The 25,042-nt window shown below is 33.9% G+C and overlaps 1 protein-coding gene across 2 annotated transcripts; it reads left to right on the top strand.

Annotated features, from left to right (window-relative positions):
- The first annotated feature begins 1,008 nt into the window (after window positions 1-1,008).
- slc4a5b (solute carrier family 4 member 5b) lies at window positions 1,009-24,519 on the top strand. Of its 2 annotated transcripts, XM_058788653.1 has the most exons (24): window positions 1,009-1,261; window positions 5,843-5,969; window positions 6,576-6,736; window positions 7,930-8,079; window positions 8,271-8,366; window positions 9,321-9,376; window positions 10,855-11,012; window positions 12,364-12,451; window positions 12,534-12,688; window positions 13,328-13,456; window positions 13,537-13,711; window positions 15,015-15,148; window positions 15,270-15,541; window positions 16,709-16,773; window positions 16,893-17,084; window positions 17,200-17,313; window positions 18,756-18,917; window positions 19,964-20,142; window positions 20,232-20,304; window positions 20,394-20,462; window positions 21,235-21,408; window positions 22,038-22,214; window positions 23,541-23,644; window positions 23,741-24,519. In XM_058788653.1, the coding sequence occupies exons 1-23, from the start codon at window positions 1,153-1,155 to the stop codon at window positions 23,640-23,642; spliced, it is 3,117 nt and encodes a 1,038-aa protein (XP_058644636.1). In that variant the 5' UTR covers window positions 1,009-1,152; the 3' UTR covers window positions 23,643-23,644; window positions 23,741-24,519. The 2 variants fall into 2 exon arrangements, with proteins under 2 accessions (XP_058644636.1, XP_058644637.1); XM_058788654.1 differs by lacking the exon at window positions 8,271-8,366.
- The last annotated feature ends 523 nt before the right edge of the window (window positions 24,520-25,042 follow it).

Raw genomic sequence — 25,042 nt, 5'->3', positions numbered from 1 at the left:
AAACTCCTACAAATGCATTTTCAATAAGGTCAGGTGCAAAAATAACTGTGTCAACGCCTTTTCAGCGCTAATTCTTCATTGCGCGACAGTATTATTTTAACGCCAAAAGACGGTTTGCACTGGCGCAAGCTGTTAGTAAAACTGGCCCTTAATGTTTAAATGACCGACTTTTTGAAAAATTGCTTGTAAATCTCATTATGCTATATAAACATGAAATTTTGAATTCAGTCTTTTTGTCAACTTGCTTTCTTTCACTTAGCACAGGTTTTGATATTTCTCTCATTGATCTAAGCTTATGCATCTCAGTTTTGGAGATGCATAATTTGGTAATGTTCATGCAAAAACTGAGGTGCATAAGCTTGGATCAATGAGGCCTATGATCAGTTAGTTCCAAAATGAAATACAAAAGATGTGCTAACTGAAAGAAAACAAGCTGATGGTTAAATCCAAAATTTGGTAATAATATGAGAGATTTATAAGCAATTTTTTGTAGGCCAGTCATTTTTAACCTGGAACACCACAAGTGTAAAAAGGCTTGGATAAAATCCCCAAAAAGTATTAAAAAATGTTTAAACAAAAATAAGTTTATATCATTTGGATTCATTTTTATTTCCGTTTTAGTTTTTATTTTAGTAAATGGGAAATGTTGCTTTTCATGGCAACTCAAAAAAAAAGAGAAATGAATGTTTTGTATATTTTATTTATTTCAATTCACATTTAGCCTCTATTTTATTTGAAGTAACAAACATGCTTTTTATGGTTTTAGTTTTAAATAGCCCTGATACAGTTACTGCGTTAGGTTTATTTTAAAATAATGTGCATCTTTGCAAATTATTGAATTGAGGTTTCAGACTTAAATTCTGAAGAGAGAGAGCGAGAAAGGGAGGGATCAGCAAAGCTGGAGGAGGAGAAAAACACTTGTTGGGCCTTTCATGCGTGTGGCACTTTGCCCTGCTTTAGTTTTCAGGAAAAAAAGCAACATTGCTGAGAAGAAAGGTTCAAGAACAAGAGGATTCGCTCATAGGAAAGGTCATCTACAATGAGGGACGAGCTCAGTTAACGGGTTCATCAAGGAAGTGCAAGTGAACATTTCAGAAGTGTATTAGATCTTTTTCCGTCAATGAAACATTAAACGCTGGACTTTTCTGAAGGATGGAGCAGGAACAGCGTAGGTCGACGGGGTCCTTTAGTATTCAGGACTCGATACAGTCGTTGACGTCCAGTCTGGGCTCTCAGAGCACTCAACTGAGCAGATGCACAGGTACAGTCACAGACATCATTATCGCCTTATTGCCTTACTATTGCTGCCAGTTCTTCTTATTAGCTTTGTCCTGGAGAGTTTCTTTCTGGAATTGTGGTCAGAGCACATTTGGCTTGGAGTTTGACACTGCTAGTCATGATTTTGCTGAGTCTATTAATCTATCGGCCAGTTTTCTGCTGATCAACCATCACTGAAGTCACAAGTTTGGTTGATGATTATTAGTTTAATGACATGAGATATTTTGCATTGTGACATTATTTTCATGACATTTGGACATATTTACCGACAAAGTTCACTTTTCTGTCATGCAAAATAAATAAATAAATAAAGGTAAACTATATCAGGATAGCATTAATTGTACTTCCTTTTTGTGGATTTTTTTTATTTCTGTTTTTTAAAAATAAATAATCGTGTAACAATAATTTGTTAATTGTTATATATTTAAAAAATCTTTATAACAACACAAAAAATTTGAATAATTAGAAAATTTTGAAGTAAAATATCTGCATTACATTAATGAGAACTTGAGGGAAAATGTTATCAATTGTCATAAAAATAATGACACAATTCCTAAATAAACTTAATTGTCCATGACATTTAATCACATTTACCCCCAAAATTCACTATATTAAGAAAATCTATACAACAACAACAACAAAAAAAAATATATATATATATTTGAGAATAATGCCAATTACAGACAAAGTCTGAAGTATAACATTTGCATTATAATAATTTGAGGAAAGATATCCTTAAATGTTATAATAATGACACAATGCAAAAAAAAAATTTAATGGTCCTAAAATAGGCCTATTTTCAAAGCATGATAGAATTTATTCTTCTTAATATTTACTTTTTTCCTATTATTGTGATATTCAAAATGTGTCACACATCAGGTTTAATGAGTTCACCCATTGCTGCTGGATGTGAAGGCAAATTTCTGAGATCAGTCAGGCCTGATTCTACAACTTCCAATAATAATTTTCATCAACCCTTGTTTAAATGTTCATATTATCATGATTTTGCATTAAATGCAATAATTTAAATTGTGAAACATCAAAATCAAAATCAGGTTTTTTTTTTTTCTGAAGAAGTAAAAATCTCCGGATTTAAAAATAAGATCAGCAGTGTTCATTTTTAAGTGATAACTCACGTTTCCTCTATTCAGTGCATTTTTGAAGGTCTGTAACTAAAGAAATGATTATGTTGATAATTAATAATATGATATCAACAACCAACTTCTAATAGTGACTCCATCAAAGTTTAATTGACTAACCAAAGTGATTCAAGTGCGTGAGCTATAAATAATCCGGTGCATTGTACTCTACTCTGCATTGGCATTCTACAACCACACGTATTTGTGATTGTTACTTCAGGATTAGAAGGATTACATGGAGAAAAACACCCACGTGCTAATAATCCCGAGGAAAAGCCAGAGATCGAGAGGAAGGTCACAACAAGATTGTCTGCATGGGCTCACAAGCACCGACTTGCACCACATCAGATTTGATGCACATGACATAAGATTGAGAACAGGTTTTAATAGCCCACGCTGGAGTTTATGTAATTTGACTTTACCTAAGATATAGAGTCGATATATTTGATTAAATCACTACAGGTCTGTTGACATTAGATATTGATTCTGGCATCATGCATCAGATTAGAGTAAGCCATTGTCACATGGTTGTTCTAAATTAATCTACCGAACAAATTCTTTTGATATGCTTTCAGATATCGGCGTGATTTATGAAGAGATTTATGCATATTTACCTTCAAAGGAAGATTGTTAAGATACTTATCTTTAAACAATATCATTGATTTTATTCTGACTTTATACGTTTATGTCATCGGCTGATGCATGACTCAACTCGAGCTGAATTCGGTGCACTCTCAGATCTGAAAGCTCAGGCTTTTGAAATCAAATTCTCGTTCTGATTACATGCATGTTTGGCTAAGAACGATGATGGAATTGTTGATGGCCTCGGGAGCCGCGCATCGTAATAGTCCTGCTCTGTCATATTCAGATTTCATTTCAAGCGGGTCAGCGCAGGGTCAATTCAGACTGAGCCGAAGGCAAAACATAACACCCAGACTTATATGTCATACAGGCCAATAGGCTTCTGCTTAATGCAAAGAATCAAACTCATTTTTACAATTAGGAGGTGTTGAGCTACAGGCTGTTATTGACCCCTTTTGCCTGGACACAATGTTTATTTGCTTACTTCTTCATGCTTGCAGTGTTGCTTGCTGGATAAAAGCATCTACAGTTTCTTTTCAAAGTTACATGATTTTCACATTTCACATTTCAAATACATTTTTATATTGAAAGCCCAAGCCTTACCTAGAAGCCACCCTCAACACCTTAGCAACACCCTGACACCATGCAAACATACACGATCAAAAAGCAAGCAAATTTATTCAGCAAAGATATAAAAAGGAAAAGACATTTATGATCAGTTTATTCATTTATATAAAACCATCTTGAAAAATCCTGAAATTATATTACAGTTTCTTTTACATTTCCAAAAAAAGTTACAAAAATGTATTTTAGATCTTATTTTATTTCAGCTAGTTGCCAAGGAAACATTTTAAATTTCTGTTTAGTTTAACTTCATACAATAAATTTGAATAAAATGAAAACTAAAAGACTTTCAAATCACATGAGCCAATATTTTATACACAACAGAACATAGAGAACATAACAAATGTTTAAATGGAGAAATTTTACACTTTAATCCACTAAATGAGCTCATTTCAAATTTGATGCCTGCTACAGGTCTCAAAAAAGTTGGCATGGGGGCAACAAAGGGCTGAAAAAGTAAGACATTTTGAAAAGATTCAGCTGGGAGAACATCTAGCAACTAATTAAGTTAATTGACATCAGGTCTGTAACATGATTAGCTATAAAAGGGATGTCTTAGAGAGGCAGAGTCTCTCAGAAATAAAGATGGGCAGAGGCTCTCCAATCTGTGAAAGAGTGCGTAAAAGATTGTGGAATACTTTAAAAACAACGTTCCTCAACGTCAAATTGCAAAGGCATTGCGAATCTCATCATCTACAGTGCATAACATCATCAAAAGATTCAGAGAAACTGGAGAAATCTCTGTGCGTAAGGGACAAGGCCGAAGACCTTTGTTGGATGCCCGTGGTCTTCAGGCCCTCAGACGACACTGCATCACTCATCGACATGATTCTGTCATTGACATTACTAAATGGGCCCAGGAATACTTCCAGAAACCACTGTCGGTAAACACAATCCACCGTGCCATCTGCAGCTGCCAACTAAAGCTCTATCATGCAAAAAGGAAGCCACATGTGAACATGGTCCAGAAGCGCCGTCGTGTCCTGTGGGCCAAGGCTCATTTAAAATGGACTATTTCAAAGTGGAAAAGTGTTCTATGGTCAGACGAGTCCAAATTTGACATTCTTGTTGGAAATCACGGACACCGTGTCCTCCGGGCTAAAGAAGAGGGAGAACTTCCAGCGTGTTATCAGCGTTCAGTTCAAAAGCCAGCATCTCTGATGGTATGGGGGTGCATAAGTGCATACGGTATGGGCAGCTTGCATGTTTTGGAAGGCACTACGAATGCTGAAAGGTATATAAAGGTTTTAGAGCAACATATGCTCCCCTCCAGACGACATCTATTTCAGGGAAGGCCTTGTGTATTTCAGCAGGACAATCCAAAACCACATACTGCAGCTATTGCAACAGCATGGCTTCGTAGTAGAAGAGTCCGGGTGCTGAATTGGCCTGCCTGCAGTCCAGATCTTTCACCATTTGGCGCATCATTAAATGGAAAATACATCAAAGACGACCACGAACTCTTCAGCAGCTGGAAACCTGTATCAGGCAAGAATGGGACCAAATTCCAACACCAAAACTCCAGAAACTCATAACCTCGATGCCCAGACGTCTTCAAACTGTTTTGAAAAGAAGAGGAGATGCTACACCATGGTAAACATACCCCCGTCCCAACTATTTTGAGACCTGTAACAGGCATCAAATTTGAAATTAGCTCATTTTGTGCATAAAATTGTAAAATTTCTCAGTTTTAACATTTGTTATGTTTTCTGTTCTATTGTGAATAAAATATTGGCTCATGTGATTTGAAATTCTTTTAGTTTTCATTTTATTTAAATTTAAAAAACGCCCCAACATTTCCGGAATTTGGTTTGTAAAATAGCTAAACTTAAATTAATAAAAATCTATATAGACAATCCAAAAAAACTATGAAAATTATGAAAACTAAACAAGTAAACTAAAATTATAATGAAAATGGAAAATAAAAAATAAATAAAATTGTAAATATAAATAAAAACTACTATTGTATCTCAATGATACTAAAATAGATCTACAACAAAAAAACAATGGTCGAATCAGGAATGGTTGCAAGCAAGATTCAAACTTCCCTCACCCACAAGACTCTATATTGAAGCATGTGCACTGACGCTTGTTTTGCTTAGTTGCTTTGCTCACATGCTACATATATGTACTAAATGCATGACTTTGCATTTTATCAAAGTACCTTAAGCTTTGCTTTTGTGTGTGTGTGTGTGTGTGTGTGTGTGTGTGTGTGACAGTGTCCCCTGCTGCAGAGAGACTACGTCACATCCTCAGAGAGGAAGATGAGCCCACACCCACCCTCTTCACTGAGATGGACACACTGCAGCATGAGGGTGGAGAGATGGAGTGGAAAGAGTCTGCCAGGTGACACACACACACACACACTCACTTATCTAAATTATGAAAAATTTTAATTTGACTGATTCATCCAGTTTAAGGTTTGTGCCTTAAAGTTGATCTCAATGACTTTCAGAATTTATTTATTACTTTTACATTTTATCCAAAACAACTTACAAAAGAGGAGCAAAAGCAATTCATCATATTGCCAACAATATCATAATATTAGATTATTATAACTCATAAAGCATTTATTAATCTTAGTTCAAATTCTACGGTTCTACATTTACTTATACATGATTCAAATCTAGTTGTTCATTATTAAAATCTGTTCATATTATTTAATGGACCCGAGGTAACATGAATTGACGATGAGCAGCTGTATTTTATTAACTTACATTAGCAAATATTAATGAATACTGTAGCAAATGTATCGCTCATTGTTACTTAATGCATTAACTAATGCAACCTTATTGTAAAGTGTCACTTTATAAGGAGATTTATTGGTTGTTGCAATGATTCCAAGCCATTTACACATTTAAAACCCAGAAACATTTCATCCATGTGGGTATGTGGGAAGGAAAATTGTCAAGGTAGCATTTGTAAAGTTGCATCTTCTGTGTGTTTCCTCAGGTGGGTTAAGTTTGAGGAGAAGGTGGAGGAGGGTGGCGAGAGGTGGAGCAAACCACATGTGTCCACGCTGTCTCTGCACAGTCTGTTCGAGCTGCGCACCTGCCTGCAGACGGGCTGCATCCTGCTGGACCTGGAGGGGTATTCACTGCCGCAGATAGTGGGTCAGTACACCGTCTACCCAGAAAACACTACATAAACACCAAAGAACAGACCCGAGTTAAATCACAAGACTACAGAACTTGAGTTTGAACACCCATCATTCACAAAGTTCCAAAATTCTGCTTATTAGTATTCCATTTTATAAATATACACTACCGTTCAAAGGGTTTTTATTGGAAAGAATATAATGTTTATTCAGCAAGCCTGTGTTAAATTGATCTAAAGTGGCAGTAAAGACATTTATAATGTTACAAGTGATCTCTGTTTCATATAAATGCTTTTAATTTGAACTTTCTATTCATCAAAGAAAAAATAAGTATCCACAAAAATATGAAGCAACAAATTGTTTTCAACACTGATAATAACAGGAAATGTTTCTTAAGCAGCAAATCAGAATATTAGAATGATTTCTGAAGGATCATGTGACACTGAATGATGCTGAAAATTCAGCTTTGCATCACAGAAATAAGTTGTGTTTTAAAATATATTTTAATAGAAAACAGTTATTTAAAATTTTACATTATTACTGTTTTCACTGCAATTTCGATTACATAAATGCAGCCTTGGTAAGCATATGCAAACTTTTGAACTGTACTTTTGATTATGCTTCTAGCTACTAATAGGAGTCCAGGTACTATCTGCAGAATTCCACTCGTTTTCCATCCAAATAAAAAAAAAAAAGATACTTTTCAAAATACGTATTTATTTGTACCTATTAAAAAATTATAGCATACATTAGTCAAAATTATTTTGCTCAGCCATTGCTCTTTTAAAGCTCGTTTCATGGGGTTCCGTTTAATTAAAGTCTCAACTTTGTGTTGTGTTTCTCATATGATTTACGAAAAGAAATATAGAAGAAAATACAGTAAGAGCACAGAAATACACTCTACGCAGTTAAAATACAAAGCAGCTCAGACCAAATGATCTTGCAAGAATTTGATGGGAAATGTTTTAGTTCATATTTAGATTTTGCTAATCTGAGCACAGTTTGGGACATTGTTGAGATCTCTGATCACTGTTGAGGAAAAGTAGAGTAGACATGAGATTACTGAGACCTTTTTCCTCAGGAGAAACATCTGTGCTTCCATATGCTCCATACACTCTCATTGCTGATTTTTCTTTTTTCTTTGAGACTCCCCTGTGTTATTTAAATATGAACTTTAATCCTTTGTCTGTGTTTTTCTGCCTTTCACAGATGACATTATTGAAAAGCAGGTGCAGGAGGGTCTTATAGCTCCGGAGATCCGTGAGAAGATCAGTTTTGTCCTCTTGCGGAAGCACCGTCACCAGACCAAGAAGCCGATCCACCGCTCGCTGGCGGACATCGGAAAATCCAGCCCGTCGAGTGAGTGTCTCCTGTGTGACCTGTCCCAGAGTCAGTGCTGTTTCCCAGAATTCCCTGTCTTTTTCTGACACTTGTCTTTTCAAATCATTTCTTATGAACTTCTTTTTCTTGCATTTCCACTTTATTCTTTTGCCTGTCTTCTGCCATCTTGATCGTGTCTTTCTCTGTGTCTGATCTCGGGTCTGCATCAGACCGCAGTCCGAGCCCGAGTCCTCGCTCTGGGTCGGGTTTCCATCGCTCCACTGAGGACCTGCGAGCTCGTCAGAGCGGCGGCCTCAGCAAACTGCGTGAGTCTGGCCTTCTGTTTCTTCCCCCTTACATAGATTTATCTACAACTACTTCCAGATCTCTGGATTTTCTAAGAAGCATTCAAGTTTTGTTGCTTTAAATCACCAAATCTCATTGAACATGCAAATTGCTGTCAGTGTGAACACCCTTTAACCTCACATAGCATCATTCACACACTAACTGCTTGTAGTTGCACAAGAAGGAGAGCAATTTCTGCAAGTATGCAGCAGTGCATTTCTGCCATTGTTCTGAGGATTAGAGATTATTAGAAAGGTCTTGACTTTAGTTTTTCATTCTTGTTTGTTATGATTTGTTTCTGTACTCTGGGTACTTGAGGACAGAAAAACAACATCTTTTTTTCTTATCTCTAAAGAAAGAGTTACTAAAATGTATAAGTATATAAAAGTATCTTTTAAAAAACATGATTGCATAAAAGAGCCATTCTAAGCAAAACTTCTCAAGCAAATGTGACATTTAGAAGTTAACGATGTGTGGCACATGAATATTGTAGTCATAAAATTACATGGTATATATCAAAGTAGCATGCTGTTACCATCTGAATCTGCTGCATAATTTGTGATTAATTTGTTGCTTTATTTGGCTTTGCCTTTGACAGTTAAATCACATCAACACAGAAATTACATCATAATAATGTATTTAATTTTGTGTTATTTTAGAATTATTTATATTCTGTCATAAGTTTTTTTATTTTATTTTATTTTATTTGGTAATGTGCTTTTTATTAGTTTTGAAATATTTCTATTTAGATTTAATTTATTTTCATTTCCATTAGTAATTAGTCATTTTGGTACTTCAGTTTTATTTTAGTTTTAAGTATTTTTTTTAACATTTACTTTATATTTTGTTGTTTTTTTACTAGTGTTAGTTTTAGTTAACAGTAACAACACTGATTAAATTAATAATCATCAAAGTGTTTCATTTGTGCTTTTCAGATCCTTCTCAGTGCCGCAGTATGAATGATATTTCCGTCACACCCAGCACCGACCAGGTACGACATTTTTCCATTAGTATTCCTAACATTGTGTTATTTTTTCTCATGAACACATTGAAATACACAGAAAATGAATTGATTCATTAGCGCAGAGTAAGCAAGAACACTACATCTGGGGTCGTGTCTTATGTATGTGCGTTTATGTGGCAGATTTGATACACATACATCTCATAATTTATGCAGGGTAATATGCCATATAAGTCACTCAAATGCAGCCAGCAGTCGTTTATCATTTTGCAGTGTTTTCCTTTATTTTAATGTGGTGCAAAAATGAAAAGCAAAATCTGAAATGCACAATAAAGCTCTTATTTTTGCCAAAGTATTTTGAGGCGATTGCGGGGCTTCGGTGTTTGTGTGAGGAGGGTTGTTGGTGCCGCTGCTCTCAGCTCGCTAGACTTCAAAGTGGGTCAATTCTGAGTCCACTTTAATGAGGTTTCTGCTTAAAGTGACACCCGCGGCTCACTTTCATGTGGTCACTGCCCTCGACAGGCTTCATTTATGCCCTCGAGCAGCATGCTGAGATTGAAAATCAAGGGTCCCGGGAATTATGGGGTGTCAAATGCATGCAGATTTCATGTGCAAAAATATCACTAGTTAATTTATAGAATTTGATTAATATACAAATACATTTGTGCATGCATTTAAAAGGAAGTAGTTTGATTAATTGATGTGTTAATGCAATGCCCCAAAAAGGACCTTTAAAAGTGAATGGATTGTCATTGCATGAACAAAATATCATGTGGCAACTATTTACAAAAAAAGACAGCACAAGCACATTTTTCATGCAAGTCACTTTGAATTAACTTAGTTATAGGGGAATTGACGTCATGCTTCCAGTAAAAATCACCTTGGTCCAGGTAGTTAAGTCATTATAAGAATGTGAAATTAGTTCTGAGAAAAGCTAAAAAAAAGATAGAAGTTCAACTTTTAAGTGAGACTTGAGTGTCCAAATACTTTTAGGTTTATTCTAATAGAGCGGTGGAACCTACAGATTTGATGTACATATAGTACATTTATAACAGCAGGCAAAACAGGGTCGGGACATGAGAAAGGAGCTTGTTTATTCATTGCAGAAAGTGAATTGACTCTGGAAGTGGCATTAAAAGATTAAAAGCTGATTTTGCCCATAAGCACAGACCATTCCACATCCACGTGTTCTTTGAGGCCACCGTTGCCAAACGGCTGTTTTCATTGGTTCATGTGTGTGCGTTTGCCTGCTCGGTCTTCCCGCTGTGATTGCATAACATTATTGATCTGCTATTGGAAAAAATGAGCCGCTTCCCATTTCCATCACATGCAGGCACATCAGACATTGATAATAGAGCTCATATTGATACTGGTATCATGTTGTGTGAACACAAACTCTTTCCAACATGGAAATTTCGTGACCTACGCATCTCAGCGCTTCAGACCATATGGACTAATTAAACCCACTCATCCGTGATCCCTAACTGTATTGTTATTCCACCCACCAGCTGAAGAATAAGTTCATGAAGAAGATCCCCAGAGATGCCGAGGCGTCTAATGTGTTGATTGGAGAGGTGGATTTTTTAGACAAGCCGTTTGTGGCCTTCGTTCGTCTGGCTCAAGCCGCAACACTAGGGGGCCTTACTGAAGTCCCTGTGCCAACAAGGTGATCCTCCCACAACAGATCGCATATGTTTATTGGCTGTTTAAATAGATAGCAGAAATTCAGCAGGCCGTCTACAAATAATGTGATGACTGGTAGTTGACATGTAGTTGCAAAGTGGCTTGTAGTTATGTCTTACTTATATTTAGTAGATAGTAAGTGGGCTATCAAAATGAAGTGTTACCAGATTGATAGATCATTTGTCTTATTTTCCAGAAAAAGTTTCTAAGCCTATGGAAGCCAATTTTGTCACATGATTTGTGACCCTGGACCACAAAACCAGTCATAAGGGTCAATTTTTATGAAATTGAGATTTATGCATCATCTGAAAGCTGAATAAATAGGCTTTCCATTGATGAATGGTTTGTTAAGATATGATAATATTTGACCGAGATACAACTATTTGAAAATCTGAGGGTGCAAAAAAGTCAAAATATTGAGAAAATCGCCTTTAAAGTTGTCCAAATGAAGTTCTTGGCAATGCATATTACTAATCAAAAATTAAGTTTTGATATATTTACGGTAGGAAATTTACAAAATATCTTCATTGGAACTTCTTTACTTAATATCCTAATGATTTAATGTACAATAATTTTGACCCATACAATGTATTTTTGGCTATTGCTACAAATATACCCCAGCGACTTAAGACTGGTTTTGTGCTCCAGGGTCACATTTGGTAAATCATAATCATGACAATGACAACAAAAAGTCAAAATTATGTCAGAAATTGTCATAATTATGTTTGAAAAAATTCCTGATGGAGGTCATGCGACCGAAACGTCGTTAATAAAAAATAAAAAAAAAATTATAATTTACTAAATCATAACTATGAGATTAAAATGTCGCAATTATGACAAAAAAAGTCACTTGATGTAATATTAACTTTCTTTCATCATAATTATGAATTTTAGGTCATTTGGCTTGTTTTTCAGTAAAAGTGTTTTCTAAGCCCATTTCCACCACATAAGGAAATAAAAAATCACGCAGAATGGAAAAAGTCAAAATGAAAACATAAAAAGTTGATTTTGTGACTTTATAATAATTTGACTTTTTATTTCATAATCATGACTTTTTATCTTATTTCAAATTGTTATATCCTAATTTTGTATGTGGTGGAAATGCACTTGCATGCACTGTATTGCAAATATATTGCAATCATTTATTTTTGGATATCTATTTTTACTGGAAAACAAGTCCAAATATTTTTGCAGTGTGGTCCGAGCGAAGAGGTATTTATAATTTAAGAGGTGATATCATCAATATTTTTGATTCATTTTACAGAAAGAGAAAGAACGCATTGTAAATGCATATTTGCCTGAATTTTTGAATAAATACTGGGTGAATTTTCCAGGTTTCTCTTTGTGCTGCTCGGTCCCAATGGCAAAACCAAATCCTACAATGAGATCGGTCGGGCCATGGCTACACTCATGGTTGATGACGTAAGAGAAAATATCAGCAGTTCTCAACCTTGAAATGAAGCATCATCGCAGTATTTGTTATCAGATCTCTCTGTGTCTGTAGCTGTTCAGTGACGTGGCCTATAAAGCCAGAGATCGTGAGGACTTGATTGCTGGGATTGATGAGTTTTTGGATGAGGTGATAGTTCTTCCTCCTGGAGAATGGGATCCCAAGATCCGCATCGAACCCCCGAAGAAACTGCCTTCAGCAGAGATGAGGTACTAAATCACAAATCTACACTACCATTCAAAAGACTGAATGGTAGTCAGTAGATATTTCAAATATAAAGGCATTTATAATGTTAGAAAAGATTTAATAAACAATAATGCTGTTCTTCTGAACTTTCAATTCATCAAAGAATCCTGAAAAATGTATCATGGTTTCCAAAACAATATTGAGAAGCACAGCTGATAGTTATCAGAAATGTTTCTTGAATGCTTTCTGAAGGATCACGTGACTCTGAAGACTGGAGTAATGATGCTGATAGAAATAAATTACATTTTAACATATATTCAAATAATACATTCATTATTTTAAACTGTAATAATATTTCAGAATATTACAGTTTTTACTGTATTTTTGATCAAATAAATGCAGCCTTGGTGAGAAGAAGGGTCTGAGCCCCAAACTTTTGAACTTCAGTATATGTATCAAAATAATAGATATGCTTATATGCTGCATCATTAAAAATACACTGTGAAAAATATTTTGTAATAACATGTACTTCCTGTGGTAGCATCTAAATTAACTGGCTTTATCCAAGTAAAAAATATGATTTAATATTGATTCAGTCATATCAAATATTGCCTTTTAAATGACGTAGCAGGTAGCACAAGTTATTCTGTTTGTTTTTGCAGGAAGTCTGTTTTCTCTCTGAATGAGCTGGGGCAGCCAAATGGGAACGCAGGCGGAGGTGCGGCGTCTGCAGAAGACGAGGCAATGCCAGCTCCACATGAACTTGGAGAGGAGCTGAAATTCACTGGCCGGTAGCTGGACCTGCTCAACTTCTGGTTATAGAGATTAGATTTGATGTACACAATGTCTGAGACTCTTTCTGTTTGTGTAGATTTTGTGGAGGACTGTGGCTGGACATCAAGCGTAAGGTGCCCTGGATTCTCAGTGACTTCTATGATGGCTTCCACATCCAGTCCGTCTCTGCGGTGCTCTTCATTTACCTGGGCTGCATCACCAATGCAATCACCTTTGGAGGACTGCTGGGGGACGCAACCGACAACTACCAAGTAATTTACCTTGTATCCACTAATGTTTTGCAGGAGCGGTGTGGATATTTAATGAGCTGATATAATACCAGTATTTAGTTGTATTCAGCATAATGCTCAAAACAGCTAAAAATGAAGGAGTTAACTGGCCTGGCCAATATACTGCTCTATTATTGTTTTATATCATTTCGGAGTAAAAATGTAAAAATATTGTGAAAAAATTTTTTTACATAAGGAAATAAAATTAAGAGAACTATGGGAACTAAAGTTGCAGTTGTTTGAAAAAAAAATCATATTGTGACATATAAAGTTAAAATTTTTTTTTTTTTACTCTGAGACAGAAACATATGGAAGCCCAATTTTGCCACATATATATATATAAAACAAAATCATAATAATGACACAAAAAGTCGAAATTATGACATAAGACAAAACTAAAAAGATAAAAGGGCAAATTTATGAGATCAAAAGTCATAAGACAAAAATTGTTATACTATCAACATTTTATCATAATCATCACTTGCTGTGTCATAATTTAGACTTTATTTAGATCATAATAACTTGTCATTTTGACTTATTTCATAATTTCAATATTTTGTCATAATTTTGATGCCATCATCTTTTTATCTCAATCTCAATCAATATGACTTGGTATCTCATAATTTTGACTTTTTATGTCATAATTGCCATAATATATCATAATAATGATATATTATTTATGGTTTACCAAAGCACAATCTTTTTTCTTTTGTGGCAGCAATGGGTGTCCACAATAAGCAGTCTTCCTAAAATGTCTTTTAATAAATTTAAATAAAAAATATTCATTTGATTTATTGACAAGCTTTTGAAATTTGAAAAGTGTTCAAAATTTATTTCTGTTCCTTTATTTGCTTCACTGCAAAAAGGCTTATCTTACTTAGTATTTTTGTCTTGTTTCTAGTCAAAATATGTAAAAATTCTTAAATTAAGATGCATTTACTAGATAAGCAAAGTGACATAAGATAATTTGTCTTATTTCCAGGGAAAATTTAAAAAAACGGGTAAAATTATCTGCCAGAGTAAGTGAAATATTCTTAAAACAAGAAAAATTGCTCATTATTTTAAGCAAAATGCACTTAATTTAGTTTTTTTCCCCTGGAAATAAGACAAATTATCTTATGTCATTTTACATATCTAGTAAATATATCTTAATTTAAGAATATTTACATATTTTGACTAGAAACAAGACAAAAATACTAAGTAAGATAAGCCTTTTTGCAGTGTTTTTTCCTCCTTTCAGTTACAGTTTTCTGTCTGCATGTCCTTTCATTTATTTGACTTCCAGGGTGTGATGGAAAGCTTTCTGGGCACGGCTTTGGCCGGCGCAGTCTTCTGCTTCTTCGGCGGTCAGCCCCTCATCATCCTCAGCTCTACGGGACCGATACTGATCTTTGAAAAGCTGCTGTATGAATTCAGCATGTGAGCAGGACATCTGTGATTTAGTGAAGTCAAAATGCATGTAAAAAAAAAAAAATGCATTGAATTAAGTGAGTCAGCGGTGTTGCGTTGAGTTTGATTCTTCATTGTCGTCTGTGTTCAGAAACAATGACATAGACTACATGGAGATCCGGCTCTGGATCGGCCTGCACTCCTGTCTCCAGTGTCTGATCCTGGTGGCCACAGACGCCAGCTACATCATCAAGTACATGACGCGCTTCACCGAGGAGGGCTTCTCCAGCCTCATCTCCTTCATCTTCATCTCTGACGCCCTTAAGAAAATGATGAGTATCTTCAATTATTACCCCATCAATCGAGACTTCAAGCCAGATTACATCACCAGCTACAGGTGTGACTGCCAGGCTCCTGATCAAGGTGAGTCTGAACCCTTCACCCAGAAAACCTCACCCTCAGACAGGCTTGGTGGGATTACGTCAAGTCTGACCCTGATTACTTTCTTAATTTGTATCATTTTACTTTCTGTAATACTTTCTATTTGCTTTGTCTTTTTGTAAACGAAACATCAGTGCATGCTATTGCAAGCTTTGTTTTCATTATTTTATTATGTTTTTATTATTCATAATAATAACATTTGTTATTATTAAACAATGTTTTTTTCAAATGTAATTAAATGTAAATCATTAAATGTAACTATGATAATTATTATTATTAATATTATCATTAATAATTATATTTATTATTATTGATAAAACATATTTTTATAATATAATTATAAATAATAACATTTTAAATAAAAATAATAATAAGTTTTCAGGGTATTTTGTCATATTTGTGCCTTTGATGAAAAGATCCTTTATATTCTATAATATTTTGTCATATTAATATTTAATAATATTAGTCGATTAAATTGACTGTAGCTGTTTAATTTTTAATCTCCACAGATGACTACAATATGACACAAAATATTGACTGAATTTAAATTATATTTTTATTAAAAGTCAAAAATTATGAAGAAGAAAATTATTATTATTATTATTATTGATGATCATAATCTTTGCACCATTTCTGCCATAATTTTTGTCTTTTGATGAGAATATCCTTTAAATTGAGTCATTATTTTCTAGTCTTACTAATTCATTTGAATTAATTAGTAATTCTTTTAGTTTCTAAAAATTAATAACTTTGGTCAAATAAAATGACTACAATTAGTCTTTTTTTTTTTAAATCTCCACATATGACTGCATTCCTGCATTCAGCCTCTGTTCACAATCCAGATCAAATCAAGAACCATCTTAAAATATTTCCTGTTAAATATTTGGTTTTACTCAGAAATGTAAGAAAAATGTAAGTTTTTGGTTTTTGGATGACGTGTTGGTTTGTTACATCTGACCACTGCAACTTATGTGTATCATATTTGTTTTTGTCGCCCATACTCAATTTGGCTGCTGACTGGAGTAAGTATCGGCTACTACCTTGTGGACATCTGTATAAGACGTTCTTGATATCTTATTTTGGGAATGACAGTTTTTCTTGTCAGTAAGCATAAAAACACTATTAGTGCTTGTTTATCTTCTGTTGTAGCGTCTCCATTGGTTCTCAACGCTTCCTCTCCATTAGGCATAGAAAACATCTCTGATTACTCTATGGTGAGCTGCAGCTGTCATAAGACTGTGTTTAACATCAGGCTTTCTTCAAAACAAGTATCACTATAACTTTTCTGTCTCTTGTTGTCTTTGTCCACACACGATCTCACTCCTCCGCTCAGTTCAACTTCTCTGCTCTGGACTGGAATCAGTTGAGTAAGAAAGAGTGCTTGAGGTTCGGTGGTTCCCTGGTGGGCAAATCCTGCAAATACGTCCCTGATCTGGCCATGCTATCTTTCATTTTGTTTTTCGGCACTTACTCCATGACCATCTCGCTCAAGAAATTCAAGGCCAGCCGTTACTTCCCCACAAAGGTTGGAAAACTGTGTATTTCCCTTGCATATCAACAACGGCGTTCCTTCTCCCGGTCTGTATTGTATTTACCGCTGTCCCCCAACGTCTTCTGGTTGTTTCTTGTTTTTCTCCAAGTGTCGCACCTTGATGGCAGATTTTTCCATAATTGTATCCATCCTGGTCTTCTGTGCTCTGGATTATGTGATGTCCTTGGACACTCCCAAACTGCATGTGCCCACCCAGATAAAGGTCCAGCATGTGTCTCTGTCTTTGTTATACCAAAAACTTGCCTTTTTATCCTGGTTATATTTGAATGAAATGCTGCTTTCAAGTCATCGTTGTGTATAACAGAAAAGCGCACGAGTGGCACCAAAAGATTGTATTAAGTGGCAAATTCTGGATTTTCTTTGATTCACCATTTCATTTTATTCCAAGAATTAAAAAATTAAAAATAAAAAAATTCAAAATGAGGTATTATTATTATTATTATTATTATTCATTTTAAGTCTTGAACTGATTGCAAATAGTGATTAATAATATTTATTTAAACCACTGCTAATAATAATTAGTAATATAAATATTTTTATGATGAATAATAATTATTATTTTTAATACAATTAATAATAATAATAATGTTTAATAATTGAGTAATTATTTTGAATAAATAATCATATATTTTTAAATAAAACAATGACATTTATTATTATTATTATTATTATATAAGCCTTGGCTTTCCAAATTTTATATTTATTATGTGTATTTATTATGTTTGTATTTGTATTGAAGTATGTTTCTTATTGTAAATGTGGATCTTTAAATTTTGTATTTATTTTATTTAAAACTTATATAATATTGGTATTATTTAATAATATTTGCTAATAATAAATATTTTTGTTCAGTGCAATATTATGAAATATTGAATCAGAAATTTGTATAGCACCTCTCAAGCCGTATATGTTTTTCACAGGACATAAAATATAGTACATGTACAACATGTACACCAACAGAAAAAAATGATTATAATTTTAAATGAAATACATTAAATTCAGTTCATTTTTATGTATAATAATTCAAATATGAACACGAGGCCATACAAGTATAAAATGAATATTTAATTATTTAAATATTTAAATATTTAAATATTAATAAAAAAAATTTCACCTGAAAACAAACAACAAACAAAAATCACATTTTATTTTAAAATAAATAATTATGTATTTATGTCTGATGAAATTCATAACAAATTCCCAGAACAACTTGAAGGCATCAAATATGTTACTGTTGCATTTTCAAATCGACCGGCCTTTTCTCTTATAAAGCCTCTGATGTTCTCTAGTTTTAGTTTTCTCCATCTTCATCTTTCTTTTTTCCTCTGTAAATGTGCAGCTTCGGAAGCTCATCAGTGATTTTGCAATCTTCACATCAATCATGACATTTGTTGGTCTTGATATGTTAATGGGGCTTAAAACACCTAAACTGATTGTGCCAACCGAATTTAAGGTACGTTTTGCTACAGATACGCTCGTATCTTTCTTTAATTCCCGACTGCATCTACTTGAGCTTTTTCACAATGATTATATACTAACATAACATCACATTAATGCACTGTGCTTTACTAAACACACCATTTGATTTCAGTGACATCCGCTGGTTACTGCTACGCTTTCATCCGTGTTGTTGTGTCTGTGCAGCCGACTCGGCCGGATCGCGGCTGGATTGTTATGCCCTTTGGGAAGAACCCGTGGTGGATGTGCGTGGCCAGTTTTGTACCTGCTCTGCTGGTCACCATCCTCATCTTCATGGATCAGCAGATCACGGCTGTCATCGTCAACAGAAAAGAAAACAAACTGAAGGTGCTGAACGTCACTTTTGAAACTTACTAGCAGCTCTTATTTTCACATCTCAGCAAGCACCCAAAACCCCCTGGCAAAACTATAACTAAAATGATATTTTACAACTTCATTTGCTTCATCTTCTACACTGTAAAAAATTTTAAAAAGTTGAGCAAATTTAAAAGTTTAAGGCAACCAGCTTCAGCAGATTTTTGAGTTTTCTCAACTTGTTGTTTTAAGTGTATACAACTTAAAAGTTGAGAGAACTCAAAAATCTCTAAAACTAAAAAATCTGCTGAAGCTGGTTGCCTTAAACTTTTGAGTTCGTTTAACTTTTTTTTTTTTACAGTGATATGCTAAATATCTTATTTTATTTTTATATGCTAAATATTTTTATTCTGAAATACTGCAAAATAATCCAATAAATCTTAAACAGGTTTTGTTGTTTCTATGCAAAATTATTTTATTTTATATGACATCTCAGTGGTCCTACAATAAGCTTTATTTTTTAAATGTTAAATATTATTATTCTGAAAAACATTAAAATGGTGGAAATAGTCTCAATTTTCATGAAAATTATGCCATACTGCAAAATGATAAAAAAAAATGTAAAAAATTTTTTTTTTTTAATTAATAGGCTTTGTTTTCTCTATGCAAAAGTTTAACGCTGGAGTACTAAAATTACTAAATAAATTAAATAATAAATTCAAATTAAATTAATAACATTTTTATTTCAAAATTAAAATAAGCTACACCTAAATAGAAATATGAAGAGGAAAATGATAAAAATGACAAAAGCACATAACAGAATTACTAAACCTTAAACTAACATAACATGAAAATATAATTTTTTTTAGAAATGCTATAATTGTATATAAATAATACAAAATTATCATGGGTTATCACCCACTCAGAACACCTTAGCTACTGTAAAGAAACTCCTCATTGACCAATTTACAATACTGCAGCACCATAATATTGAGTTTTGAATATTTAATATGTCCATTGACAGTAGTGTTGTTGCATGTAGCATTGCTAAATGCCTTCTTCCCATTTTACCTGAGCAGAAAGGTTGTGGTTATCACCTGGACCTGTTCTGGGTGGGCATCCTCATGGCCGTCTGCTCCTTCATGGGTTTGCCGTGGTACGTAGCAGCCACAGTCATTTCCATCGCCCACATCGACTCTCTGAAGATGGAGAGCGAGTCCAGCGCTCCTGGCGAGCAGCCACAGTTTCTTGGTGTGCGGTAAGTCATAACCAGACTTCTTGTGTCGAATTTAGCACAAGTATTTTGTCGTGTAGTTGTGAGGAGCATTATGTTTGTGTTTGTTGCAGGGAACAGAGACTCACGGGCATACTGGTGTTCGTCCTCACCGGAGTCTCTGTCTTCCTTGCACCAATACTGCAGGTAATCAAAACGGTCTTACCTCACTTGAATAAAATCATGCTCACTTGTATTCTTAGTGCTGTATAATAACTGTGTGTATTTCTGCGCAGTACATCCCTATGCCTGTGCTGTATGGTGTTTTCCTGTACATGGGCGTTGCATCTCTCCATGGCATTCAGGTACATGGTGGCTCTGTAACTCTGTAGTTCAGATTTAATAGTTCATCCAAAAATGAAGATTTACTGAAAATGTACTCATCCTCAGGCCATACAAGATGTAGATGAGCTTGTTTCTTCATCAGAACAGATTTGGAGAAATGTAGGATTACGTCACTTGCTCACCAATGGATCCTCTGCAGTGAATGGGTGCCGTCAGAATGAGAGTCCAAACAGCTGATAAAAACATCACAATAATCCACACCACTCCAGTCCATCAATAAAGCTGTGTGTTTGCAAGAAACAAATCCATCATCCTCTATCCATAATATTACTTTACCCAGTGAAAAAAGAGAGAAATATACAGATCAAGCATTGTTTACAAGTGAATCCAGTTCTGTTTTGGATTGATATTGATGGATTTTGATGTGAGAGGACCATTTCTTTATTATGGATTATGGACTCATATTTTGACCATAAGAAATGGTTTAAATTTAAAATATCTTAACTGTGGATTTGTTTTTTACTTTTCACTTCACAAGATGTTAATTGATGGACTGGAGTGGTGTGGATTCTTGTGATGTTTTTATCAGCTGTTTGGACTCTCATTCTGACGGCACCCATTCACTGGTGAGCAAGCGATGAAATGCTAAATTTCTCCAAATCTGTTCTGATGAAGAAACAAACTAATCTACATCTTGTATGGCCTGAGAGTGAGTACATTTTCAGCAAGTTTTTATTTTTGGGTGAGCTACTCCTTCAGTAGATTTCACCAGCGTTTCCCTGTTTTGTTCAGTTTTGGGAGAGGATGAAGCTGTTCCTCATGCCAGCCAAGCACCAGCCAGATTTCGTGTTCCTGCGTCACGTACCGCTGCGGCGCGTGCACCTCTTCACTCTGGTGCAGATCACCTGTTTGGCCGTCCTCTGGATCCTCAAGTCCACTGTGGCCGCCATCATTTTCCCTGTCATGGTGCGAGTGCTGGTTTTATAGGTCATACTTCACCCCAGAATCTAAAGAAAAAAAATAAATGTTGAAAATATAATTAATTTCCATGAAAATAATGTCATACTGCAAAAAAATCTTAAAATAGATTTTACTTTCACGTATGCAAAATATAATTGTACTATTTTACATCTTAATAGCCCTTAAAATAAGCTTTATTTTCATTATTCAAAATATTTCAAAATGTTGTTGAAATTTGCTGTTTTCATGGAAATAATGCCAAAACAGTGCAACAATAAATAAATAACATACCATGTCTTAAAATAGGATTTATTTTATCTATGACTTTTTTATTATTATTATTTTATTTTTTATTTTATTTTGTGACAAAATATGACCTGGAGTTTTCCAGAATAGTAGTATGTTGCACGCATTTTATTTTTCTTCTGAAAAATTGCTTAATTTTCATTCAAATAATGTCATAGTGACAAACCATTTAAAAGATCCTAAAATAGGCTTTAGTTTCTTTAGGCCAAGTATTTAATTTCATATATACGGTTTGTTTTTATTAATTGTGGGATAAAATATGATCTGGATTTTTTGCATTTGGATGCCGTTCTCCTGCCCTATTGTCATGTGACCGGTTCCTCTGTCAGATTCTGGGCCTGCTGGTCGTGAGGAAGATGATGGACCTGATCTTCTCGCAGCATGATCTGGCCTGGCTGGACGACATCCTGCCCGACAAGGACAAGAAGAAGAAGGAGGATGAGAAGAAAAAGAAAGAGAAGAAGAAAGCCGGAAAGTCGGAGGAACACAACAACAGTGATGAAGAGGTAAGAACAACCAGCATCAGATGTGTGAGGTGAGGTGAGGTTAGATTACTAATACACTCATGAACACAGAGTGGGTTGTGATTTAATCTTTAATATTTTCTCTTTTAATTCCACAGTGTTGCTGAAAAGGCACTGTATAACACTTACTACTACTCATGTGTCCCTCCTAATGACCATAGTTGTTGTCATCTTGGTTGAAATGTCTCTGTGTGTAATATGTGGTCATTTGTGCAGCGCTGAATGATGTGTTTGCATGAAACGTTTGTTTATTCAGAGTCCAAAATTAACAATTGGCCTTGGATAAATTAAATCGTTCCAGTTGGCTGGTAGTAGGAATTGCATGATTTAAATTGCAACATCTCTAATTTTTCATCTAATGTAAGCACATTAAATCAAAGTTTTTTGTGAGAATCAACCAACTAAAGTTAATTTTGGACCCTGGGTACTTACTCTTACAAAACATACACTACTGTTCAAAAGTCACTAAGGCTTTTTAATGTCTCTTATGCTCACCAAGGCTGCATTTATTTGATCAAAAATACATTTAAAAAATAAATAAATAAATAAAAGTAATATTGTGAAATATTATTTTAATTTAAAATAACTTTTTCTATTATGTTTTATATTCTATTATAAATGTTAACATTTTATTAATGACAAAAATGTATACATCAAAAATGTATATATATATATATATATATATATATATATATATATATATATACATAATTCTTTTATTTTAAAACTTCATTTATATTTTTATCTATTTATTATTAAAATATATTGATTAAAGATATATACACATTTAAATATACATATTTTATACATTTGATTATATAAATAATTATTATCAAATAATAAAAATGTTAAAAAAAAATAATAATAATAATCTTTATATTTTTATGTACTTATAAATTATAAAAATATATTAAAATTTAAAGTGTGGGTGTGTTTGTATGTATATAATTAAATAAGTCCCGAATTCGAGTCCCGGCTCACAGACCTTTCCCAATCTCATCCCACTTCGCTTACTGTCTAATAACTGTCCTATCATAATAAAGAAAAATGCCAAAATATATATATATATTTATTTATTTTTTTAATTTTAAATTTTAAAAAAAATTCAGGATTCTTTGATGAACAGCATTTATTTGAAATGGAAATCTTTAGTAAAATTATAAATGTTTTTAAAGTCACTTTTGATCAATTTAATTTAATGTCTCCTTGCTGAGTAAAAGTATTAATTTTTATAAGTAAATAAATAAAAACACAGTAGTGTACCTGCATGCATGTTATATCTGTTACACTGGTGTCGTCTTCTCCCAGTCAAAGTGTCCCAAAGACTCCCTCCCATCAGTGAAGATTCCTCTGAAGCCAATGAGTCCGTCTTGTTGTCCAAACCCTCCTAATTCTGACCCCTCCGCCTAACTGTGAGTACTGAGACCCAAAGGGATGCTGTTCCATGAGCAAATGACTGAACTTTAAACTCATCTTTATATTTTTCTTTCTTATTCGTGTTTGAGTAGGAGCATCACCCTTATTCCTGCACCCCTGGCGACTCGGACCTGGATCCGGGCAGACTGACATCCCTTACCTGAACCCGAAGCATCCAGCTGATCAAACACACAAACCACGATGAGATACAAACACAGCATCACTGGCGCTTTCCCAAACACACCAGGCTCACAGATGTATGATATTTTTACGTACTTTACCAACGCAGCGAGTGACGCACGTTTCCAAACCCACATTGACCATATTGCGCGTGAGTCATTCAGACCTTGGATTTGACTCAAGATCCTTCAGTTAGATCTAGGCGAGCTGTGCCAGCGTGAACGGCTGAGCTCATACACACAAACACTTGAGATTCACCAGATTCAGCTCTATTCAGAGAAGACCTGGAAAGACTAAAATAAGAAGTGGAAGAGGTTTAAACTTAGTTTATGATTTTATTATCATATTGTATAAATATATTTGAACTGTATGATATTAAATATGGATTTCATAGAACCTAGTGAGACAAAAGCACAAATAAATTCAATTATAGTTAGAAAAACAGTGTATCTAGTAAATTCAGTTGGATTAAATTTGTTGTATTACAATTAAAACATATATTCCAAACATAGATTCTGAGTTCATATTGTAGCATTTTATATTAAAAAAACAGAAATGTATATGTGAGTAATTTTGAAATGTTTCCAGACAGTTATAAATGAGTCTTTGTGGTCTGTTAGAACAACGCACAGGTTTGTTTTATTCAGATTCTGTTTGTTCAATGTGTTTTGTTCAAATAAAGAATGAAAGAAGCCTGAATATATTTTTATTGTCATTTTTCTGATTGTCAACCCTTAAATTCCCATGTAGAGATTTACAATATATATATATATATATATATATATATATATATATATATATATATATATATATATATATATATATTTAGACATACATAATGGTATTCTTTACAGTAAAAAATAAAATAAATGTAAAACCTTAAATACATAATTAGTTAACTAAAACTAAAACCTTTAAAAAAAAAAATTTTCAATAAAAAAAGAAGAAATTAAATAAATATAATAGTTGCAAATGCAACATTTCTAATAGTTTTCATTAAGTTTTGGAATACTAAAATTAAAATAATAATACAGACATTTAAAAAATATACATTTTTTTTTTTAGATTACTAAATTACTAGAACTTTAAGTAAAATTACAGTGTAAACAGAAAATATAAAAATAAAATCGATCAAAAAGCTATAATAGTACATCAGTGATACTAAAATAACACTGGTACAATGCTATATATTAAAATATTATAGTATTATATTA

The sequence above is a fragment of the Onychostoma macrolepis genome, chromosome 10, assembly GCF_012432095.1.
Source record: "Onychostoma macrolepis isolate SWU-2019 chromosome 10, ASM1243209v1, whole genome shotgun sequence".
NCBI lineage: Eukaryota > Metazoa > Chordata > Actinopteri > Cypriniformes > Cyprinidae > Onychostoma > Onychostoma macrolepis.
The sequence above is the reverse complement of the archived record's forward strand: the minus strand, read 5'-3'. Positions and strand labels throughout refer to the sequence as shown.